At 39.9% G+C, this 20,432-nt stretch overlaps 1 protein-coding gene across 2 annotated transcripts in view; it reads left to right on the top strand.

Annotated features, from left to right (window-relative positions):
- The window catches only part of TLK1 (tousled like kinase 1), a 68,806-nt gene extending 60,866 nt beyond the window's left edge, over positions 1–7,940 (top strand). For both annotated transcript variants that reach the window (XM_039554982.1, XM_039554981.1), the window contains exons 18-21: positions 103–238; positions 2,702–2,813; positions 3,105–3,212; positions 6,184–7,940. In XM_039554982.1, the coding sequence (XP_039410916.1) occupies positions 103–238; positions 2,702–2,813; positions 3,105–3,212; positions 6,184–6,360 (533 nt within the window). In that variant the 3' untranslated portion in view covers positions 6,361–7,940. The remainder of the gene's footprint in view (positions 1–102; positions 239–2,701; positions 2,814–3,104; positions 3,213–6,183) is intronic.
- Positions 7,941–20,432: the final 12,492 nt, after the last annotated feature.

Below are 20,432 nucleotides of genomic sequence, written 5' to 3'. Positions count from 1 at the left end.
CATGAAGTTAGATGTTCTTGAAAATTGAACCTGGTTTTGAAAATCATGAATTCTGTTAGCTTTTTTTAAAGTAATTTTCTTTTTTTTTTCTTCTCTGAATAGGTAATATCCTTCTTGTAGATGGAACAGCATGTGGAGAAATAAAAATTACTGATTTTGGTCTGTCCAAAATAATGGATGATGATAGCTATGGGGTGGATGGAATGGATTTAACTTCACAGGGAGCAGGAACTTACTGGTAAGGCCTGGTTTGATTTTGCTGTTTAGACTTTGGATCATTGTTCAAATTTCGTAAATGCTGTCTTATAAAGCCAATTTGGAGAGACAACTAGGACTAAAAATATTAACATGGATTACAAACAAAGGTGTTTGTCCAGTACTGTGATGCTGGTATTCCCAAACATTAGAAGAATAACTTAGCAAGTAAAATAAGAGTGTGTGTGTTATTTATTTCTTTATCTCTTTCTTTATATGTGTATATATATATATATTTATAAATAAATAAATATGGAGGTGATCACTGCGATTTAGAAACATGGTTTCCTCTGAAGAAGCAGATATTTAATCTTTGGCTGCTGGTGGTTGAAGACATTTGACAGAGCTGTGATGATTAAGTGTGGGTGCTTAGTACTTGAAAATTGTAGGACAGGGATTACCAACAGGTAATGTCCTTAGGACAAAAGACTATTCACTCTTCCTTCCTAAAGGTTAATGACAGCTCAGCGGCTGTGATTTACTTTTTGTGTGCACTTGCATGCTTGTCCAAAACACTGGAGTTTTAGAGCTGCCAAAGCATAGGAATGACAATAAATATTTCATTGCTTACAGAAAATCTGTTTTTAGAATTTGGTCTCTAAAGATGCAGGTTCTTCATGGCACAGTAACTATTTGAGCCTGGGTATGTGCTGGCTTATGTCAGGGTGGGTGGATTAGAAATCCTGTGTTGGCCAGGTTGTTACAAGTCATTTCCTCACAGAGAAGCCAGTGTCATTCCCATTTGCTTTGCACCTCCTCCTGTATTCAGGAGTTGCATGTAATAAAGTTTTTGCCTTTTCCTTCAGAGATTTTAGAAAAGGAAGCACATCTACTTCCACAAATGCCACTGTGCACATGCTGTGAAAAAACGATTACTCAAGTTGAAACATTTTAGAAGTGTTAGGGTTTTGCTACCCTTTTTAATGCTTTACCTATTTAAATGTTTTCTTTTAGGAATATATATCAGAAAAATTTTGGCCTTTGGATTTCATCTGGAATGCCTCAGGCACTAGTGGTGCTGCAAACTTAAGAGTAAAAAAGGATCTGTAATCGTTACAGATTCATGATGAATCTCTGCATTTCTAATTTGTACTTTCTCTGAGCCCAAAATCTTCATTAGGGAGGGTAATACTTAGAGTGAGTTTGAGGTTGGGAATGAGTCTGTTCAAAGTACATTGCACAAACTGTCAGCAGCATAGCCCTGGAAGGGATTTCCTCAGTGACTGGGTCCAGTTACCTGCCTTCCCAGGCAGTTAGGTTATATAATCTCTTTTATAAACTTCTAGATGTTTATATTAAATTTAGTTAGTGTTTTGGCCCCAGTAATCTGATTTGAAGTGTCTTCTGTAACCTCAGTTCTCTGATCATTAGAAACTTAATCCTCTAATTTAGAGACTATATTTATTTGTGGCCAGTTTATACTTGTTTGTTCCTGTGCCAACATTGTCCTCCCTCAAGTAGGTTGTGGCCCCTTCCTAGTACTTGCTCCTTGGTGTTTTCAGAGCCTTCACTTTTTTTTCCCCTGAAATGTAGGCTCTTCATTCTTCAGATCATTTTAGTAACCTTCTTTGCATTTGTATCACTTTAAGATCACTTGTCTTGATTGTTGTAATCAGAATTGTAGACAAGTATTCCGGAAGAGAGTTTGTGATACTGTTTAAAATTATTTCATTTTCATCTCATTTTTCTGCCTATTTCCATTTCTACAAATATTTCTTCAAAGTTTCTACTTAAGTCTTACACACTGTTGACGAAAGAGTGCCTGTTCTTTAGTTGCCCTAATAGATTTTTTGCCTTTTTCAATTTTAAATATTACAGTCAATAATACTTGACTGCACTTAATACATTTGGAAGGTTTTGTTTGCTTTGTAAAGGAAGTTCCATTTCACCAGTTATTCTGTAATTCAGGAATGGCATGGGAACTTCCTCAACTTTCATTAAGTAAAGTTCTCTTTCTGCAGAATATAGGGACAGAAATAACAATCGCCTTTGTCTATCATATATACCCCTCTGGGTAATGTTGCCATTTTTATTAAAAATTTGGGTAAAGGGCCTGTAAGCCATATCTGCTTTTTTTTTTGATTTCTAACCAGGCCTTACTGAAAAATGCCCTATTTGGCTTTCATCTTTTCTTTTCTTTGATAGATGGCTATGGTTCATATTTAACCTGGGGTCCCAATTAAAAAAAAAAAAAAGTGATAATTGGCTGTTTCGGTAAAAAAAGTTTGTGTATGTGCTTGTGTGAACTAGGCCCCTCTATTTGACTAACTGTACAAAAGCTGCATTGTCAGTTTTGATGGGTTGCAGGATGTTGGAATGCAGATTGTAGGGCAGCTGTACAGTCGAAGCTCAGGGATGTGTAGCTGAAGTGTTTGTACAGTTTGACAATTGACCGCGTTCTAGTGATGCCATACTTAGAGAATGAAATATATGTTTTGTTTTCCAGGTACTTGCCTCCAGAGTGTTTTGTAGTTGGCAAAGAGCCACCAAAGATTTCTAATAAGGTTGACGTGTGGTCAGTTGGAGTAATCTTTTTCCAATGCCTTTATGGTAGAAAGGTAAGGAAAAGATTTGAGATCTAAAGAGTTTTAGTGCAGGTGCCTGTTCTCAGTAGACTGTGAATTGCATTTGTAAAAACATGAATCTGCATGGAAAATTACTTGTGTTACTTTTTTGTGGTGTACATTGATTTTTGCAAAAAAATTAGAAAATCTTGCCTGTAACTTTTTTATTTGCAGAAGGGTTGACAGTTTGTATTAACACTGCAACAACATACTGTAGCATAAATATTTATGAAATCAAAGTAGTTGGATAAATCTCCTGAAAAAAATAATGTGCTTATTTTGCAGCCATTTGGCCACAATCAATCACAGCAAGATATCTTACAAGAAAATACAATATTAAAAGCCACAGAAGTTCAATTCCCTGTCAAACCTGTTGTAAGCAATGAAGCCAAGGTAACTTTTAATATAATCTCTGAGTAAAACATTCATCTTAAAGGATTCAGCTGTAAAATTGTTGTTAAGCCAAGAGTGCTGTGGGACATAATAACCAAGTATGTAAAAAAACATAATTGAGAACTAATATTGGGATGTTTTTATTTAAGCAACCTTATTCTGGGGCTTCTCAAAATCATGTACTTCAAAGCAAAACTACATATATATATATATATATTCCAGAAATTTGCAAGTGGTTTTAAAGTAGGCCACCTCAAAAATTGTCTGCTTTGCTTTTTCCCAGAGGACCTTATGTGTCTCATTCAGGCTGTCTCAGTAGAAGTTCTTGTGAAGTGCTGCTGCTAACAGTAACAAGCTCTTTCTGAAAATAGTGAATGTTCTTCTCTGCAGCCTTATTGGCTGGAAGAACTATTTGACTACCAGGTACCTGAAGGATATGACCAGTAATACTCTGCCCCTTGAAAAGTCAAAGTCTGTGTGTATTAACTTAATGCTGAGTTTAGAAACATGAATTTTTAAGATTAAGAATCTAGAAGATATTTTGATGCTGATTCAGGAAATGAAACTGCCAAAATAGTTGATCTGCCACAAAGGGGTTGATGGCATTGTGTACTGTATTTAAAAATCTTAGTAATATCAAATTCCTCTACACAAACTGTCTATTCAGAAACAGATTAAGGTTGTTTCCCAAATGATTACTACTGTGAGCATCTGAAACACAAATCCAATTCTGTGAAAGTGGGAGAAAATGTTTCATGTTATTTGCTTGTAAAAACTCTCCCAACTTTTGAAAAATATATTCATGACCAGTAGAATGCTTATTGAAGTTCCAGCAACTAATTAAATATACTTAGATTTGGGACACAAGATGCCAAAAATTTAGGAATGTTAAGATTCAGCTTCTAAAGATTAAATGGAAAGGAAACCTATTTTTAGAGGCAGTAACTTCCCAAGAAAATAAGTCTTTTGGGCACATAAACCTGCTTTTACAAGTGGTGGTGTATTTCTGTTCATTAAAGTTTCTAAAAGTAGTGTTAGTGAGAGAGTTGCAGTTAAGGTTATGAAAAACTGGTTGAAGAATTGTAGTTAGTATTGGGGTTTTTTTTTGTGGTTGAGGTTTTTGTTTGCTGTTCTTTATTTTTTTCACCCTCATTTGAAAACACTATCCCTTGAAAGCAGTTGACAGATACCCATCATGTAACTGATAACATTACATACTAAGAGTTTATATCTGTGTCTTTTAACTTTGCATTTCTTTGTCATTAGTAGTTTGTATATAGAGGATGTTAGGAAAGAGTACATAGTTCAGCACAGAGAATTGGCAACTTCTTGCATTCTCTGTGTATTTGCATGCTCTGTTTGTTTGAAAGACTAAAATAAACTTCCAGTATTCTCCACTCATATTAACCATTGTCATGTTAGCTTTCAGAGAGAGGGAGAAATTATTCTCTGGTGGAAATGCTATAAAACAATTTTAGACTAACTTCTTAATGCAGACCATTTACAATGACTGTGTAGAATCCAAATTGTTTTTCAGATTTATAGGCTTGGCAGTTGGAAAAGAACAGCTTGTAAACTGAAATTCTGATTTGGAAAACACAGAGATTAAATAAATATGGAACCTCAAATGACATTGTTAGTTAGTTTTCAGACTGTAACTGTCCTTTGATTCTCCTCACTGTTTCCTGTTTTGTGCACTGGTCTCCTTTGCTTCACACTAGTGTGGCTACAGTGCCACAAAACTGTGAAGTATTTTAAAAACATTTTACACACAAAGTGTTACTCTGAGGTTCTTGCAAATAACTGTTTACAGTTCATTTGTTTTGAAGGCTTTATTGTGAAGAATTTTATTAAAATATGTAATATCCAAGAACATGTGAATATATACTAACATATGTGCATGATTATTATATTGTACCTTGTTAATGCTGGATATGTAAATGATAGAAGTAAATTCTAGCATGATTCTTTGGAACTTGTATCACAGATTTTCTCCTTTAATCTCCAGTTTTTAATTGGAGCAAAGAACAAACAGCTGAAGAGATTTATCAAAGGAGATATATGTAATTCTTTTAAATTAAGTTCTAAATTAAGTAATGATGTACTAATCAGTTCTGTAGCAATAATAGGGAATTTTTATCATTAAGTGTTGAAGCCCAGGCTCTCAGGAGACCAAATGTTCTGTGTGCTAGACATAAGACTTGACAGAAACTTTCAGCACAAAATGATTGGCATACACAGGATGGACCTAAACGTAGGGATGACATAGTGACTCAAGAACAGTTGTGAATTTAGCTACTGAGTTTTTCAATTGATTCAACAATTTTAAGCAGGTGTGATTGAGTTTTTCATGGGAAGAGAGTTTCAGCAAGGTAGTGGTTTCCTAAATATTCTCTTGCTTATTGAGCACAGCAACCATCATTGTCAATTTCATGGTTTGCTATACCCTGTCATGGCACATGTGGAAATGCCTGTTTTCAGAGTCAGCTAAAGCACTGAAATTCTGTCCCTACATCATCCACCTATTCTTCCCCACTGAACTCAATGGTTTTAGAAGCTCATTAGAGAAAGTAGAAAGGTCTTGTTTTTCAATCCTCTGACACTTCCTGCTGGTTTTTATTAGTCTGTTCAGGCATAACACATGCAGAAATCTAATTGGTTGAGGTGCTAATGTTTTACTTGTAAATATAGTTCCTAAACATGGAAATGCATATTTGAAGTATATTGAAGATATATATATATATTGAAGATAATTTGAAACCAATAAATTTGCTGATTTTTTTCTTTCTGCCATGATGTTACATTTTTTCAGTGGGCTCAGCAGTAAAATGTTACATTGTCATTTGAATTGAATTATTTAAGAACAAGAATTTATTTAAAAGCTAGTTTATTCAAGAGGCCTTGCCTATTTGCCTGAAAGCAGATGTAAGTATTTGGAATGTTATTGTAACTTCCTACATTTCTTTTCTAGGCCTTTATCAGACGCTGTTTAGCATACCGAAAAGAGGATAGATTTGATGTCCACCAGCTGGCTAATGATCCTTATCTTCTCCCTCATATGAGGAGATCAAATTCTTCAGGAAACTTGCATATGACTGGCCTAGCAGCATCCCCTACACCACCTACTTCAAGCATTATTTCGTACTGAAATTTCTCCAGCTGAGGAATGGGTTGATACCTTTGTTTAGTTTCCAGATACAGACTTGAGCTTGAAACCATTTGAGTGTTTTTACACAGGACAAGTTTGATAACTGTGTTTTCAGACTGAAGTCCTCCTACATAGTGTCATTTGTATGATTGGAATGGATCATGGACTGTGAATAAATGTACCCTTCTGAGAAACACCGTTAAAGTTTGAAGGATGAAGGATGACACTTCCTGTTACAAACTAGCAGGTATACTGTGTTTAAGACTGAAGAAAAGGTTTTTAGTTTTTTCTGGGGAACATTGTAAATAATCTTTTTAATACTTTAAAGTACATTGGTGGATACTGGAAAGTTCTAACATGAAGGGTAGTTTTTCATTATTTAAATAAAAAAGGGTAGTGAGCAAATTTGAAAACACAGGAAAAATTTTGTGCCTGGTTATAAACTAAATGAACTGCCATCTTTCCAAGACATTGATCTTTTGAAACCAAAGTAAGGAGTGTGAGACAGTGAAAGATAATGTTCAGCATCAGATTTCTCTAATAAAATTGGAGTATTTCATTTGGCTACTCAGGCTTGTACCTCCAAAATTGTGGTAGTGTTTCACTGAATTTAGATTGGAAGGGTGATATAGAATTCCTGGTACTTTTTTCTGAAATAGATTGCTAATTTTGAAATCCATTCAGTTTTTAAAAAATACTATACTTGCTGTGGTATTGAAACTTGTGAAACCTTCCAGGCTTCTAATAAAAGCAAGCAACAATATGAAACCAAATGCAAGCAGGTCATGTATAATGTTCTATGCAGGAATAATGATAAATTCCCTTCTAGCTCTATTGTAAATTGTTGTACAGATGTCACATTTTCAGTTAAATTTCAGCAATTTATTCCTGTACAAATGTTTAAAGTATGGCTTTTTCTAATTGGATATTGTATTTTTTTTAAGTCTCCCTCAAGGCGCTTTTAATTGTTGCTAAATGATGTTGCTTTTACTTTTACAAGAGTCAGATGACCTCCTTAAGGTGCGAGTCAACTGTACGAGAGATTGAGAATAGGCAATTTGTTAACAATCAAGGCATGTGAAGCAGATCTGTGTTGGCAATATACAGTACAGTTCTTTAAGTCAGTTTATTGCGTTCTCATCCTGCAGAGCGCATTGATAATAGATGTAGAAGTTGCTCATGGTTATTCTCCATTTCTGGAAGTTCCTATCAACAAGGAAATGTTTCTTGTGGCTTGTACAGGTATTTTAAAATGTGAAACATTTTCTAACTGCCTTGTATGGTAGAAACTTATTTTTCAGAACAGTGTATCTCTCTCCTGTTCACTATTCTTTTTAATATCCCATTCTTGATGCTGAATACCTATATGTAATTTTGTCCATGTTGCAGAAAGAGGAGGCTGTATTACCACAGGTTTTCATTTAGTATTGTACAGTTAAACTGTTGCTCTTGTTTCTGATGTTGCAAGCCATTTTGTTTTCATTGTATATAAAGAAATGTTAACTGTCTCTTTAAGATGCTGCTGAAATTGTAGAGAATGTAGCCAAAACAGTAATAAACAACGGCAGTTGAAATTTCAAGGTTTTCATTGTTTTTACATTTCAGCATAAGGCAAATCACATAACCATATCACTGATTAACATGAAAATATTTGAAGCAAACTCTTCTTAATTACAAACAAAAGGCCAGTAATACAATAATTAATTTAAGTAACATTGGAGTTGAAAGGGGAAGATTCCATGAAACTTAAAACATCTGTCATGATGAGGTAACCAAAACTTCATTTCATTGAACAGATGTCACAGAAAGAACTCGTAAGTGTTTCAGTGGTCCTTCTTTAAATATTGAGCTGTGGAATAAGATTAGCTCATAGAATTATTAGAAAACTAGACACAAACAGAATACTGGGACTCTGTCCTTTCCACTCTCTACAGCACAAGACCAAGTACAGAGTTCAAGAAGAATGTGCTATAGCTGTAAGTTCACATTAGATTTCATTCCTCCTTATTCTGCATGTTGATAATGGAAATTGAATTGATGGTTTTACCACACAAAAATATGTAGAATAATGTTAACTGTGTTTTTATTTATTTGAAATATGTTATGGTTACCCCTAGTAATGGTAAGTTAGGCAGTATATTAGAGATCTACTTAAGTACCTGAGAAATTTACAGCTACCTGAAAGAGGAGATCTATGTACAGACTTGTTTTTCCTATGGTTAGGATCTGGGAATAGACTGTTGTGGCTGAATACAGGACATTTAATTCAGCATTACAAGTATATGTTTCTGAAACTTAAACACTCACTTTAAAAGTGCTTCATACAGGAATTATTTGAAAGAAATAGCTTTCTCATCTCATCTTTTGAATCAAAGTTGCAAGATTTTTACCCAATAACACAGTTGTGTTTGTGTTAACATCTTGTAGTACTGTTAATGAAAACTTTGTATCCCCAAGTGGACTAATTCTGTGGTCACAAGAAGACTTCTGAGTTGTGTGTTTGGTGGCTGCTACTCAGCAGGTTTGTACTTTTGGGATAGAAGTACCCTTGAGGCTGAGTTTAGGTCCCTGAATTATGCTGCTGGTGGAGTGCTGATCTACTTCTAGGTAATTCATGTGTCAGGTGTGCAGTCTGTATTTCATACCCGTTTTACTAACTTCACCATGTGTCATCCATCACTCAGTCTCCCAAGCTTTCTCCTGATTTAACAGCAGGTAGACAAAAGAAATGAAGTTAAACATCATCATGCAGTTCTTAACAAATCTTGGAAATAAAAGGCTTCCTTTAAATTCATAAACACTTTAAATGTCTGCACTGGAAGATTGTAGAATACTACATTACTGTATAATAATAATAAAAAAAACCCCTTTACATATGAATTAAGTGAGTGTAAGAGAAGTTACGGACTTTTAACTGAATGTAGTGCTACATCCTTGCAGCCAGAGTTAACATTGGGTGGCTTGTTCCAGCAAAACAATCGTGTTTTGGCACTATTTCACTTATATTAGCACTGAATTTATCCAGATTTCACTCTGGAGCATTGGACACTTTGAACTTGGTCTACGCCAGTTGATAGATACAATTTCGTGGAGGCCGGTCAATATTTTGACTTTCTGAAAAGTGCTTTTGATGCTCGTGGAAAGTCGGGAAATGCATCATGGCAGTAGCAGGCACCAGAACGAGCGCGGCCCGGGGAGCTCCGCGCTGCTGCGACCCGCGTGGCAGCCTAGGCAGGTGACTGCGTGTTTTAAAATCAGCAACCCCGAAAAAGAAAGCATGTTTTGGAATTTAAAGCATCCTGCGTGTTCCTGCTCCAGCTTTGGTGTCTTCCCGAACGTGTGAAAACCACGGGTCTAAGGTGGGGCCACCAGCCCGGCCGGGCCTCTCTTTCCCCATCCCACAGCTCCCGCCCGTCAGGCAGGACACGGCACATCCAGCCTGGGGACGGGATGCAGGTCCCCCACAGCGCTGCTGCTTCGGCCTTGCTCCGGACTGCGGCCCAGCGGGGCCTCGGCTGGGCAGGTGCAGCACCGCCCCCGCAGCCACCTTGGGTAGGGGAGTGGTTCGGCGAGGGAAGGGAGCTGCTGGGGAGGTGAGAAGTGTCTCTGGATCGTTTTTTATTCTTCAAAGAGCCTCAGGACTTGGTGCTCTTCTCCAGAAGTGGGATAATGCATTGGGAAGGGAGACTGGGGAGCCTGGCCTGGTGGGGTAGGGACCTGGGCGGTGTATCAGGACAGGGAAGCCTCAAAATTTGGAGACACTGTGGTTAGAGTGTCTCGATATCAATGTCTAAAATACTTGAGTCTCATAATTGCTATTGCATTTTTTAAAAAAATATTTTTTCTCCATATCAGCCACAGCCAGAGTGAGGACTCTGGTTTCATAGCTGAGGGGCGCCAGGCAGCACAGACTGATGGTGTTTCCCCTGCACAGCCCCACACTCCCTGAGCCAGCCAGCGCAGCGTGTCCGTCTGCCGCCCCATCACGGGGACCAGGGCACAGTCGTGTCCCAGCATGAGCCTGCCATGGGCTTCAGGGTGTGAATACCCTTCCTGAGGCCTGCACCATACCTGGCTCCAGGTAGCCGTGGACTGTAGAGTTGAGGATGGTGTTGCCTTTGTAGGAAAGGTAAGACTGCACATTTTTCAGAGAAATAATGAATGATCCAGCAATCTCATGTCTTTGTGATCACAGATTGGTGAAAGGAGTCTAATGAGATACAAAGAGCTCCCTGGACCACCATTCTGGGGGTCTGGTGTTACATACCTGCCACCTGAGGCCAGTGTGTTTCCAAGCACCCCTTCCAAAAACAAAGCAGGTTTTACTTGGTCCTCAATGCTTACTAGGCAAGGATCCCTGAAAAACTCTCTAGCCTCTTCCAATACCAAGTTTGGCTCAAGTTTACTTATATCCTGACAAATTTATCCACCTTGTTCTTAAAGATGCCTATCAGTGGAGGCTGCATTACATATCCAAGTGATCTATTCTAGCTTTTCCTAGCATCCAGTCTTTCTTACTGCTCTTTAAGCCTATTATTTCCGGTCCTGTGGCATGAAAAAGTTTCCTGCCACGCATAATATGTGAGCCTTGCTTTCTGTATGGCCACCATGTATTTAATTTTGAACTTCATGCGTATCTTTTGGAATTAAGATTATTATCCTCTGAACAAGTGAGGTTCTTGCAATAATATTTTCAGATACTCAACTCAGAATGCTTGGGAAACTCTTGCAGTTGGAGAAATTAGATTTTTCTTTTTTGCTCTAAGTAACTGAGTCACCTTGCAATCTTTTCACTGTGCTATGTTTCCCAGGCCAGTAAAATTCTGGGTATAAGTCAAGGAAAAATGCTTTCCCTAGAAAGCTCCTTTTGTATCTAGTGCCTCAAGAGCTAATTGTGTGTCATTAAGAAATTACAGGATGTTTAAATTTCAGAATCCCCTGGTACAAATCTATGGCTATCTTTTTCTCTACACCATTAAAACACTTAAAGGGACTTTCTCTGTAAACAGTGGAGGAGATCAAAGCCACATTTGCTATGTCCTCTGAAGACGTGCTGCTATCAGACCTGCAGGTCAGCCAGCAAAGTGAAATGTTTTCTTGCTCTTTTGTGAAAGCTATGCCATGGTATTTATTTAGCAGAGCACAACTCTGCAGACCAGTGGAACAAGTGTTTCCTGGGAAGAGAATGCCATGGCCATGGCCCTGAGCCCCTGGCCCATTAGTGTTTCTGTAGTTTTGCAGTTGACAAGCAGTCCCTGGACATCACCCTTGTGTTTGCTGTTACTCTTGGGTAACCTGTTTACCCAGCAGGTATATGCAAGGTTTAAATCAGTTTTGCAGGTGGCCTGGAGTTGTGGCTTCCTGTTATTTGTACTATTGATGTCCAGGGAGGTTGTGCAATTGCACCCTTCTCTAAAACTAGAAGGACAGTTCTTAGCAGAGTTATTGTCTTCAGTAAGGTCTGGGAGCAGCTACAGCTCAAAGAGTCATAAGCAATATCCAGCATTTCAGTGCTTAGAAGTATCTGTCAGAACCTTACTGAATCAATATCCTAGTTTATTTTGATATTGGAATACTGAAATATTTATAGTTCAGGAGAGAAGACACTTTCAAACCAGCTTCTTCTAAATATTGTTCACTAATAGAGGACTAAGATAGTTTAAAGTATCAGTGGTATGTGGCTTTGTAAAAGGCAGTGTATTATGTTCAATACATTGGCTGTATGTACAACCATGGGGTTATTTTTTTATGGTTCTAGTTGAAGGGATAAAAGTGCCACACACATCTACAAGTCAATGGCTTTTATGTAATATATACAAATATTGTATTTCACTTTGTAGTACGCTTAGGTAGAATCTGGCAGTATGTGTCTCCTATTGCCCAAATGAATTTTAACTTAAATTTATATATTGTCTGCACACCTTTCACTGCAATGGAATAGTTGGAACTGGGGCTTGTAGAGAAAGAGATCCTGTGATAGTTTAATATGTATCTTCCAGCCCCCAGACACTGGCCTTGCAACTTCTAGAACAGCTGGTGGTGTGTCCAGCAGTGCTCCAGTATGTCACCATGCAGCCATGGTACATGATGTGTGGAGGATGCTCTCCTGAAATGTGCAGTGGTTAACAATTGGATGGATAGCAAAGATGCCTGTAAGAATCAGTGTAATAGCAGGGTGATGTGTGCAGGGCCTTGAAAAACACTATTTTAATACACAGAAATGTATTTTGCAGCATGAGCTCTTTCCTGTTCATATCCTACTAATGCTTCCAGAAAAGAGCTGTCAAAATACAAGACAAGGGAGAGACGATTTCTTGTGTTTTGTGTCTTAACTTGTTGGGACACTCATGGCTTTAGCAGGCCTGGAATGAAAGCTGGAAATGGGAACTGATTATCTGTTAGCATTGGCAAAAGCTTTGCAGGAAAGAACACCAAGAACTGCATTCCTTTGTGCATTTGTGAGCAGACCCAGTAGATCTTCACTTGCCTTTATTGGTAGAACAGCAGTTTCCACTAAAACTGATAGAACTAGCAAAGATTTAAAGGACTCAGAGAAGTAGAACATGCCCCATGCTCCCAGAATTCTGCCATTTACCCTCCTCTGCCTTTGGGCTGAGTATGGCAGAGGAACACGATTTGCCAAATAGCCACATACGGGGGCTGCCCTAGAGAGGTGGGGCAGCTTCTTTCATTCCCCTAGATTTGTCCCTATAAAAAGCCACATGAAGAGTTACTGCACAGCTTTGTATATTTGTATAATGTAAAACTTCCTTCATGACAGACGTAATCATCCTAACTGCTGCACAAATGGTTTGTTTCAGTCTTGCAGCTGTGGCTCACTGGCTGCTGGCAGAGCTCTCATCACTGATTTCAGCACCAGAATACCTTTCCTGCATGCCCTTCTATTGCAAAGACAGGTAAGTAACGTGTTACCTGCTGGGTAAACAGGTTACCCAAGAGTAACAGCAAACACAAGGGTGATGTCCAGGGACTGCTTGTCAACTGCAAAACTACAGAAACACTAATGGGCCAGGGGCTCAGGGCCATGGCCATGGCATTCTCTTCCCAGGAAACTACACTTGCCCATAGTGGATTTGGAGCATCTTGTTTCAGTGGTTAGATGTCAATTCATACACATTTATATGAGACCACAAAATCCTCATGCTGCTTGTAGGGTTACGTAAGGATGTATCAGGTGCTGAACTGATCTCATAGTCTTCTTAGAGCTGTCAGGATAGTTTTATTACTGAGACCAAACACATTCCAATCTAACAAATTAGCATATCCTAAAGGTTATTCTCCTATTACCCAATTAATAAAACCTTTACAGATAAAATAGAAGAATTACTCCTCTGTCATCCTTTATCATCTGTCAGGATTCCTGGGTTTTTAATGACCCTCATCCTTTTCCACTTATATTAATACTTTAATATATTGCTAAAATGAAAATCTTAATATGTAGGTAGTACATTCAACAAAACACGGTCCTAATGGTGAAAACTGTAGAGATTGGTGGTTTTTCTCCTTATCTCAGAGACCACTGAGAGGAGTTCAGCTGAATTACACTGAGATAGCTTTTTCTATTTGGGGGCATGTTTTGATGGGTTCTGTTAACATGAGGCAGCAATGTGAAGGTCTCTTTTCCTTTTCCTTTTTTTTTCTTTTTCTCCTTTCAGGTTTTGCAAAAGATTACTTAGGTTGCAAAGAATTTTGCTAGTTTTGTGCTAAGGAGCAGGACAGGTGAGCACAGAGATCATGGGGAAAAGCCAGTATGAGCCATTCCTATTTGAAACTGGGGAAAAACGACCAGGAGTCAGCTGGGCAAGGCTCCAGATGGATGGTGTGACTGAAATAACACTTCAGCTGTACTCATTTAGATAACTTGATGTGTGTCCAGAACACTTTCAGACTCAGCCACTATGCACTGGGGGGATAGAAGGTGAATTGCTATAATGGCTAGTGGCAAAGTTGTGTTTCATATTTAGATATCCAGAAAGCAAACCCAGGACACAAGGGGAAAATTAGTGCTGCCTGACCCATCACAACTTTATTAGCAGCACTTTGGTGCTTATAAATGAGCCTCTGTTTAAAATCAGGGAGGTACATCAAAACTCAGCTTGCCACTGGAGATGTGCCTCAGACATAGTGTCAGCAGCAGCCCAGGAAAGGAAGCACCCAGTTTCCCAGTGCTCACTAGATGGCAAAGCAAGGTGCTCTATTCAGACTGCTGAACATCTGCTTTACCTGTCTGCACCACATTGGCATGACACAGAGCATGGGCGTGGCAATATCAGAGCAGCAGATGCCTGTAACTGAACAGTCAAGACTGCCTGTCCCTCTGGGATGTTGGACCAAGGCTTCTCTGTCTTCAGCAGGCAGAGGATTTAAATACTAATGACACTAATTTTCCTAGAAACTGGCATGGGGTATTGGAATTCAGTAGCATTTGGCTGTATTTGGATAGCAATTGACTCAACAAATACTAAGAGAAATGTGTTTCTCTTATAGGTTATGTAAAACGGGAAGGAATACGTTGTAACAAACAGTGAAGGAAAACTTACTGCTTGTGCCGGTTTGGACAAACCTGGAGGAAAATATCCTCTGGCAGAAGGCAGGTTACAACCAGCCCTCCCCCACCAGGTTTGGGAAAAAAAAATTTTTCCTCGGAGGAAAGTGAAAGAGATAAAGACTATTTATTTAACAAACACAGAGGAAATGGATAATAATGCTAAACAATAAAACCTCTTGCTGTGGAGAGAAACCTGGGAAAATTTCAGAGTCCTTCTGTAGGTGTGGTCTCTCTCCTCCTCCTCGGAGCTGGGTCGGTGTGGGCCCACCTCCAGGGCCTCGGTGGAAAATTCTCCAGATGTGTTCTGATGTTGAAACAGTCCAGAAGAGAAGAAGGGAAAAAAATCCAAAGTCCCAGGAAAACAAAGTTCAACTTTCTGTCTCCTGACGAAAGCTGGCTGGAAAGCAAGCAGGGTGCTTCCTCTGCTCTTGCTACCGCAGCAGAGGAGTGTGTATCTGTGTCCTTGAACAACTGCTTTGAAAAGTTCACTCGGTTTTTTCCCTCTCCCCCCTCTCAGGTTCAGTTTAAAAGCACAGAAAAGGCACAAAATTAATTTCTGGGCATAGAGCAGCGATAGGGGATACAACATCATAAAGTCAGTCCAAGACACTAGACTAGACTTTGTAGAATCCATCTGACTTGAAGCAGGAGTCTTGAAATAAAAATCAAAGCCTCTGGAGTGAAGCTTTACTTCTGCTTGGAGTTCACAGTAGTATTGAGATGTGTCTAGGAAAAGGATCTCTGAAAAAACTTAACTCCAACAAGGCTAAATTTTGTCTTCTCAACTTTTGTATTAAGCCCTAGGCCCTTATTGGGAAACTTTGGACTTTTAGGTGCTCAAATACTAAAACGATGAATCTATGAAATGCATTGATTGATGTCCATAGTTGGAAGCGTGACTGACAAAATATATTTATAATTGCTGGAAATGTAATTCAGCTCTTCTCTTTGCTCTGGACTTCACTCTTATTACTGCCATTCTTGTAATTTGAAATGACACAATCTAAACTCAGAAGCCTTTAAAAGTATTACTTTGTAGTGTTCAAGTCACACATTTCCTTGTGATGGTCACTGCTTAAGATTTCTAACATTATTTATAGGATATTGTGCTGATAAAGGTGAATTAAGGATAGGAGGTAGATCTAAATTAATTTGGTGAAAGTAATTGTGGTAGCTACTACTACTGCAAGGGAATTTTTTCACGTAAGAAATTATAATGTAATAGTTACTAATCCAAATAGCATGGCACTTCTGTTTTAGGGCAATTAAATATCCTTTTACCATTGAAGATTTTGTTGTATTTTTGACCTGAAACAAATATTTAGTGTAAAAGTTATCTGAGTGCTTCACATAAATTGATTCCATTACAGTGTAGTTGTACATTAGAAGTTTCTTTCTTAATAACTAAAAATATTGTTTGGCATTCTTTTGTGTGTCTGGACAGCAAAATTCTATTTCATGGCTGCTAGACTAAAGTCACAAATATGGTGTGAGAGCTTTGGTGCTCTTGGTCCAGGGTTTAACACCACCCTGTTTAACTGGAGTTAACTAGCTGGAGATGCGGGTTGTGCAGTCAATGTAGGCAAGCCCAGGGTTCACCCCTGAGCCCTTTGCACCCACAGCCTCCCTCCTTCAGCTTCAGGCCAAGGAGCACCCAGCTGTGTGCTAGGTCTCCTCAGCTGGCAGGCATGGGGGAAAAGGCAGCCCTCTTTTTAGGCTGGGTTACCCCTCAGCCAGGACTGAGAGCTGACCCGGGCCGCAGGCAGCCACTCGAGCGCAGGCACAGTGCCAGGAAATGGGGGTGAGCACTGGGGGGCGTGGGGAGCAGGGGGAGGGACACTTCGCAAAATGGCAGCGTCTTAGCTTGGAGCAGGAAGAGTCTTCCCTTTCAAGTCAGGCTGTGCTCCTCTCAAGCCCCTGGAGGAGGAAGGGCTTCCCAAGAGGCAGGCTTACCCCCACAGCTGGGCTCTGGCTCGCTGGCTTTCCCTCAGGAGGAGCACCTCTCCTAATGGGGACAGTTGGCTCTCTATCCTAGCAGTATTCTCAAATTTTCAGTGTGTGGACATCTTGCCGGAGATGCACACATGACTTCCTTCTCCAGGCATGAGAGTCCAACCAAAATTTCCAAGAAATAACAATCACAGCAGTGACCAAAGAGATGTGGGTGCTTACCAGCATATAAGCCATCAGTGCCATTTCTGCCTCATTGTCTCCAGGGGGTAGGAGTTACAAAAACCTACCATCTTTTTTAAGCATTCCCTGACTAAACTAATGCAGGAAGAACTTGGTGTTCTAATTATTCCATATCGCTGAGTTACTAAAGTGTAGCTCCTCTACATCCTGCATGAATTCAAGCATCTTAAGTTCAAATCTAATACTCCATCTGTGTTCATTATCCTTTGGACACCCAAAGCTGAGGTGACACTGAGCATCAAATGCCTTTGCACTCTGTGACTAAGCAATGACATCTCTTCTTCGCAGATACATACCAATCCAGGATGCAAGTGTAAAATGCTTTCATAAGTGCAATAAACTTTAGTTTTGAGGGCAGTAAAATTCTCAATAGTTTTTATATGTGGTTCAGTTAAAAAATAGTATTTCTGAGTCAAACAAAACCACTGATAAAGGATTAGCAAATACTGAAGCCGTGGTAGGCAGCATGTTTGCACTCTGTGCTTTTAGAAATGCTGATGATGTTTTCAAATCTTTGTCTTTTTAGATGGAGCTTCTTAACACTGAATTTTTAACCAGACCTAAAAGGAAAACAGGTGTTTGCTTCTTTCCTCCCTGCCCCATTCCTTCGAGAATTGTCTGGTGCAGAAGTGCTTGTTTAAACCCCACCTTTCTCAAACTGAAGACATGCTCATTGATGTTTTGGACAGTTACTCTGCACATGGACTAAGAGTAGGCTTCTTCTCAGTGAGCCAAGATCTGTCTTTGGGGGCCTTTTCTTCAGGGAGTAAGGGAGTGGGTCTCCTCTCTTCCTCAGCTTGAGCCTCTTGGTAGAAGTCACAGATTTATGTTGCAATGCTAGGTTTAGTTTAGCAAGCTGCAGCTTTCCCGGAGAGCATAGCAGGGCTGCTTAGGGCAGGACAGCCATTCTCTGCCCTCCCATAGTCCTTTCGGACTTCCCTGAGCTCCTGCTCTGGTTAGCTGGGCTCTGAAACACAGTGAACAGCAAAGGAGGTGAGAAGGGTCCCTCCCTGAGGGTTTCAGAGGACCTTTAATGGTTACATCTTTTCCCGGCAACCCCCAAAGACAAAGCCCTTGTGCTCCGGGCACAGGGGGGTTTTGTCAGGGGCTCAGGGGCGGTACATGGGCGGAGTTGGGGTACAGGAACCAATAGGGAGAATCCGAGGGAGCGGCCAGGGCTAGGGGCAGGGGAAAGCAGGGGTGGGGGGCGGGAACAATATGGGATCAGAAAAGCCGGGGGTAAACGGATCACCACAGATTTAGGGTGGCTTTCTAGAATCTTGCTGAAATCTGCTAGTAATTGGACTGAGCCAAGTAGTTAGAAATAATATTTGTTACCAGGTTAGTAGTAATAAACTGGTCAAGCCATTAAAGTGAATCCCAGAGAGATATGGATTGGGTCAAGTGCTTGACCATGACTGGGAAGGTAAGACACAAATTCCTGCAAACTTGGTTTTGCATTTAAAGAGATAGACAGACAGAACATACACACATTAATGCATACACACAAGTTGTACAGGAGCAGACCTAAGCATGTTTTGTCTCAAACATTCTGAGTATTGCTACAGGAAAGGTGATAAGTGGTGATGGTCCTGCAGACCCCTGCAGAGGTGGGGCAGCACTGTTCTGAGCCAGCTCCCTGCCTGCCCTGAGACTTGTGCTCAGTGTCCTATCCCCCAGCTCACTTCCTGGAGAAGGGCTGACTCTGCATTTGCAAACAAAACAGTGCCGAAAACCTAGTTTACGTAAGAGTCATGCACCAGGTTAACTGTAAAAGGATTGGCCCCCACTCTCCCTCTTTTTCCTGGCTTCCTCTTTCACTCTCGACAATCCGTGCAGCAGGACCAACACGGGATCTAAGGACTGATGATATTCTTTGTTTTCTTCCGTTGCTTTTCCTGGGCAAAGCACAGCTATCACATTCTACTCTGTAATCTGTACTGGAGTTTATTGTGGGAGTGGGGAGCTTCTGGAGGTGTGTTGTGCCTTGTGTGACAACACCTGTGATGATTGCTGTGGGAATTGAGAACTTACTGAAGTGTACAAAACAAAGGGCTTGATAGCCAACACCTTTGGGGAAGTGTATTGTAAGAGTTTAAGGGGTTTTTAGCCAGTACCTTTTTAGTCTAAATAGGGGCTGGTTGCTACAGTTACGGCAACTGTACAATAAAACCATAAATGTTCCTGACACCTGGTATGGTGTCTTTGTTCAGCCTGATGAGAATTTATAACAAACATCATGATGGATCATGACAACAAGCATATGGAAAATATAGTGCCTCTGCTTTGTTGAGACTATAGAAACCCAGGCACTCACTTCACGTGTACACACAGCCCCAGTACAGGAAGCTGAGAAGTCATGAGACCTCTGGACTCTCACAGCAGTGTAAATATCAAACACAAGCCATTGCTTATCCAACATTTTTCACTTGTAAGTGGTGAAGTGTCAGCATCTTTTCTATTTATGACTCAAGCAGACAGGTCCTTAAAACTGTTGATCTCATAGGAGAGAGGAGTACTAGATATGAAGAGGATTACAACAGGGGAAGCAAACACTTGCCCTTGTGAATTTGTATGAACTATATTTAGAATTTAAATCCAAGCATAATTAAACAGTGCTAATGAGACAGAGGGACTTATCTTCATTTGGTGTATAATTGGTATCACTGATTTCCTCATTCAGTTTTTCCTAGTTTTAAAGCCTTCTTGTTCCAGTGAGATTGGATGGTAAAAGCTACCCTGTGGAGAGAAAGTATGTGGCCTGGAGTTAAATTCAGTTGGAAGCCTTTTAAGGGATGCTGCTTTCTTGATAGCATCGATAACTGACAGCAAAGACACCTGTGAATGTGTAGCCAACAGTCGAGCAAGGCAATCTTCTTGCGGTGTACCCTTGAAAAATGCACACAATTTTATAAAGACCATAATGGGGAAGAAAAGTTCACCCTTTCCAGCAAGGGAAACAAAATACAGTAAGAGTTTTAATAGTTGGAGGTATGTAACTCACCACTATTAACTGAAGTTTGACTTTCATCTCAGTAATATGCTCCAACTCATCCAGGAATGTGAAGCTTGCATAGAACTTTTGGTGACACTTTATGGTGGGCACACTGCAGCAGGTCTGGGTGGAAGATGGTAATGATCTTACCCAACTTAAGTAGCTCTGAGCCCATAACCAGAGCAGCAGCCTCTGTTACAGCTGTGTGCCAATAGCTGATTATATTGCTGAGCAAAGGACAACAGCTACCTGCAGCTGCAGGGACTGGACATTTTTTTTTACCTAGTCAAAGCCAGTGAAGAAGTGGCTGCAATA

Source organism: Corvus cornix, chromosome 7 (assembly GCF_000738735.6).
Source record: "Corvus cornix cornix isolate S_Up_H32 chromosome 7, ASM73873v5, whole genome shotgun sequence".
Lineage (NCBI taxonomy): Eukaryota > Metazoa > Chordata > Aves > Passeriformes > Corvidae > Corvus > Corvus cornix.
This window is presented reverse-complemented; position numbering and strand designations above follow the sequence as displayed.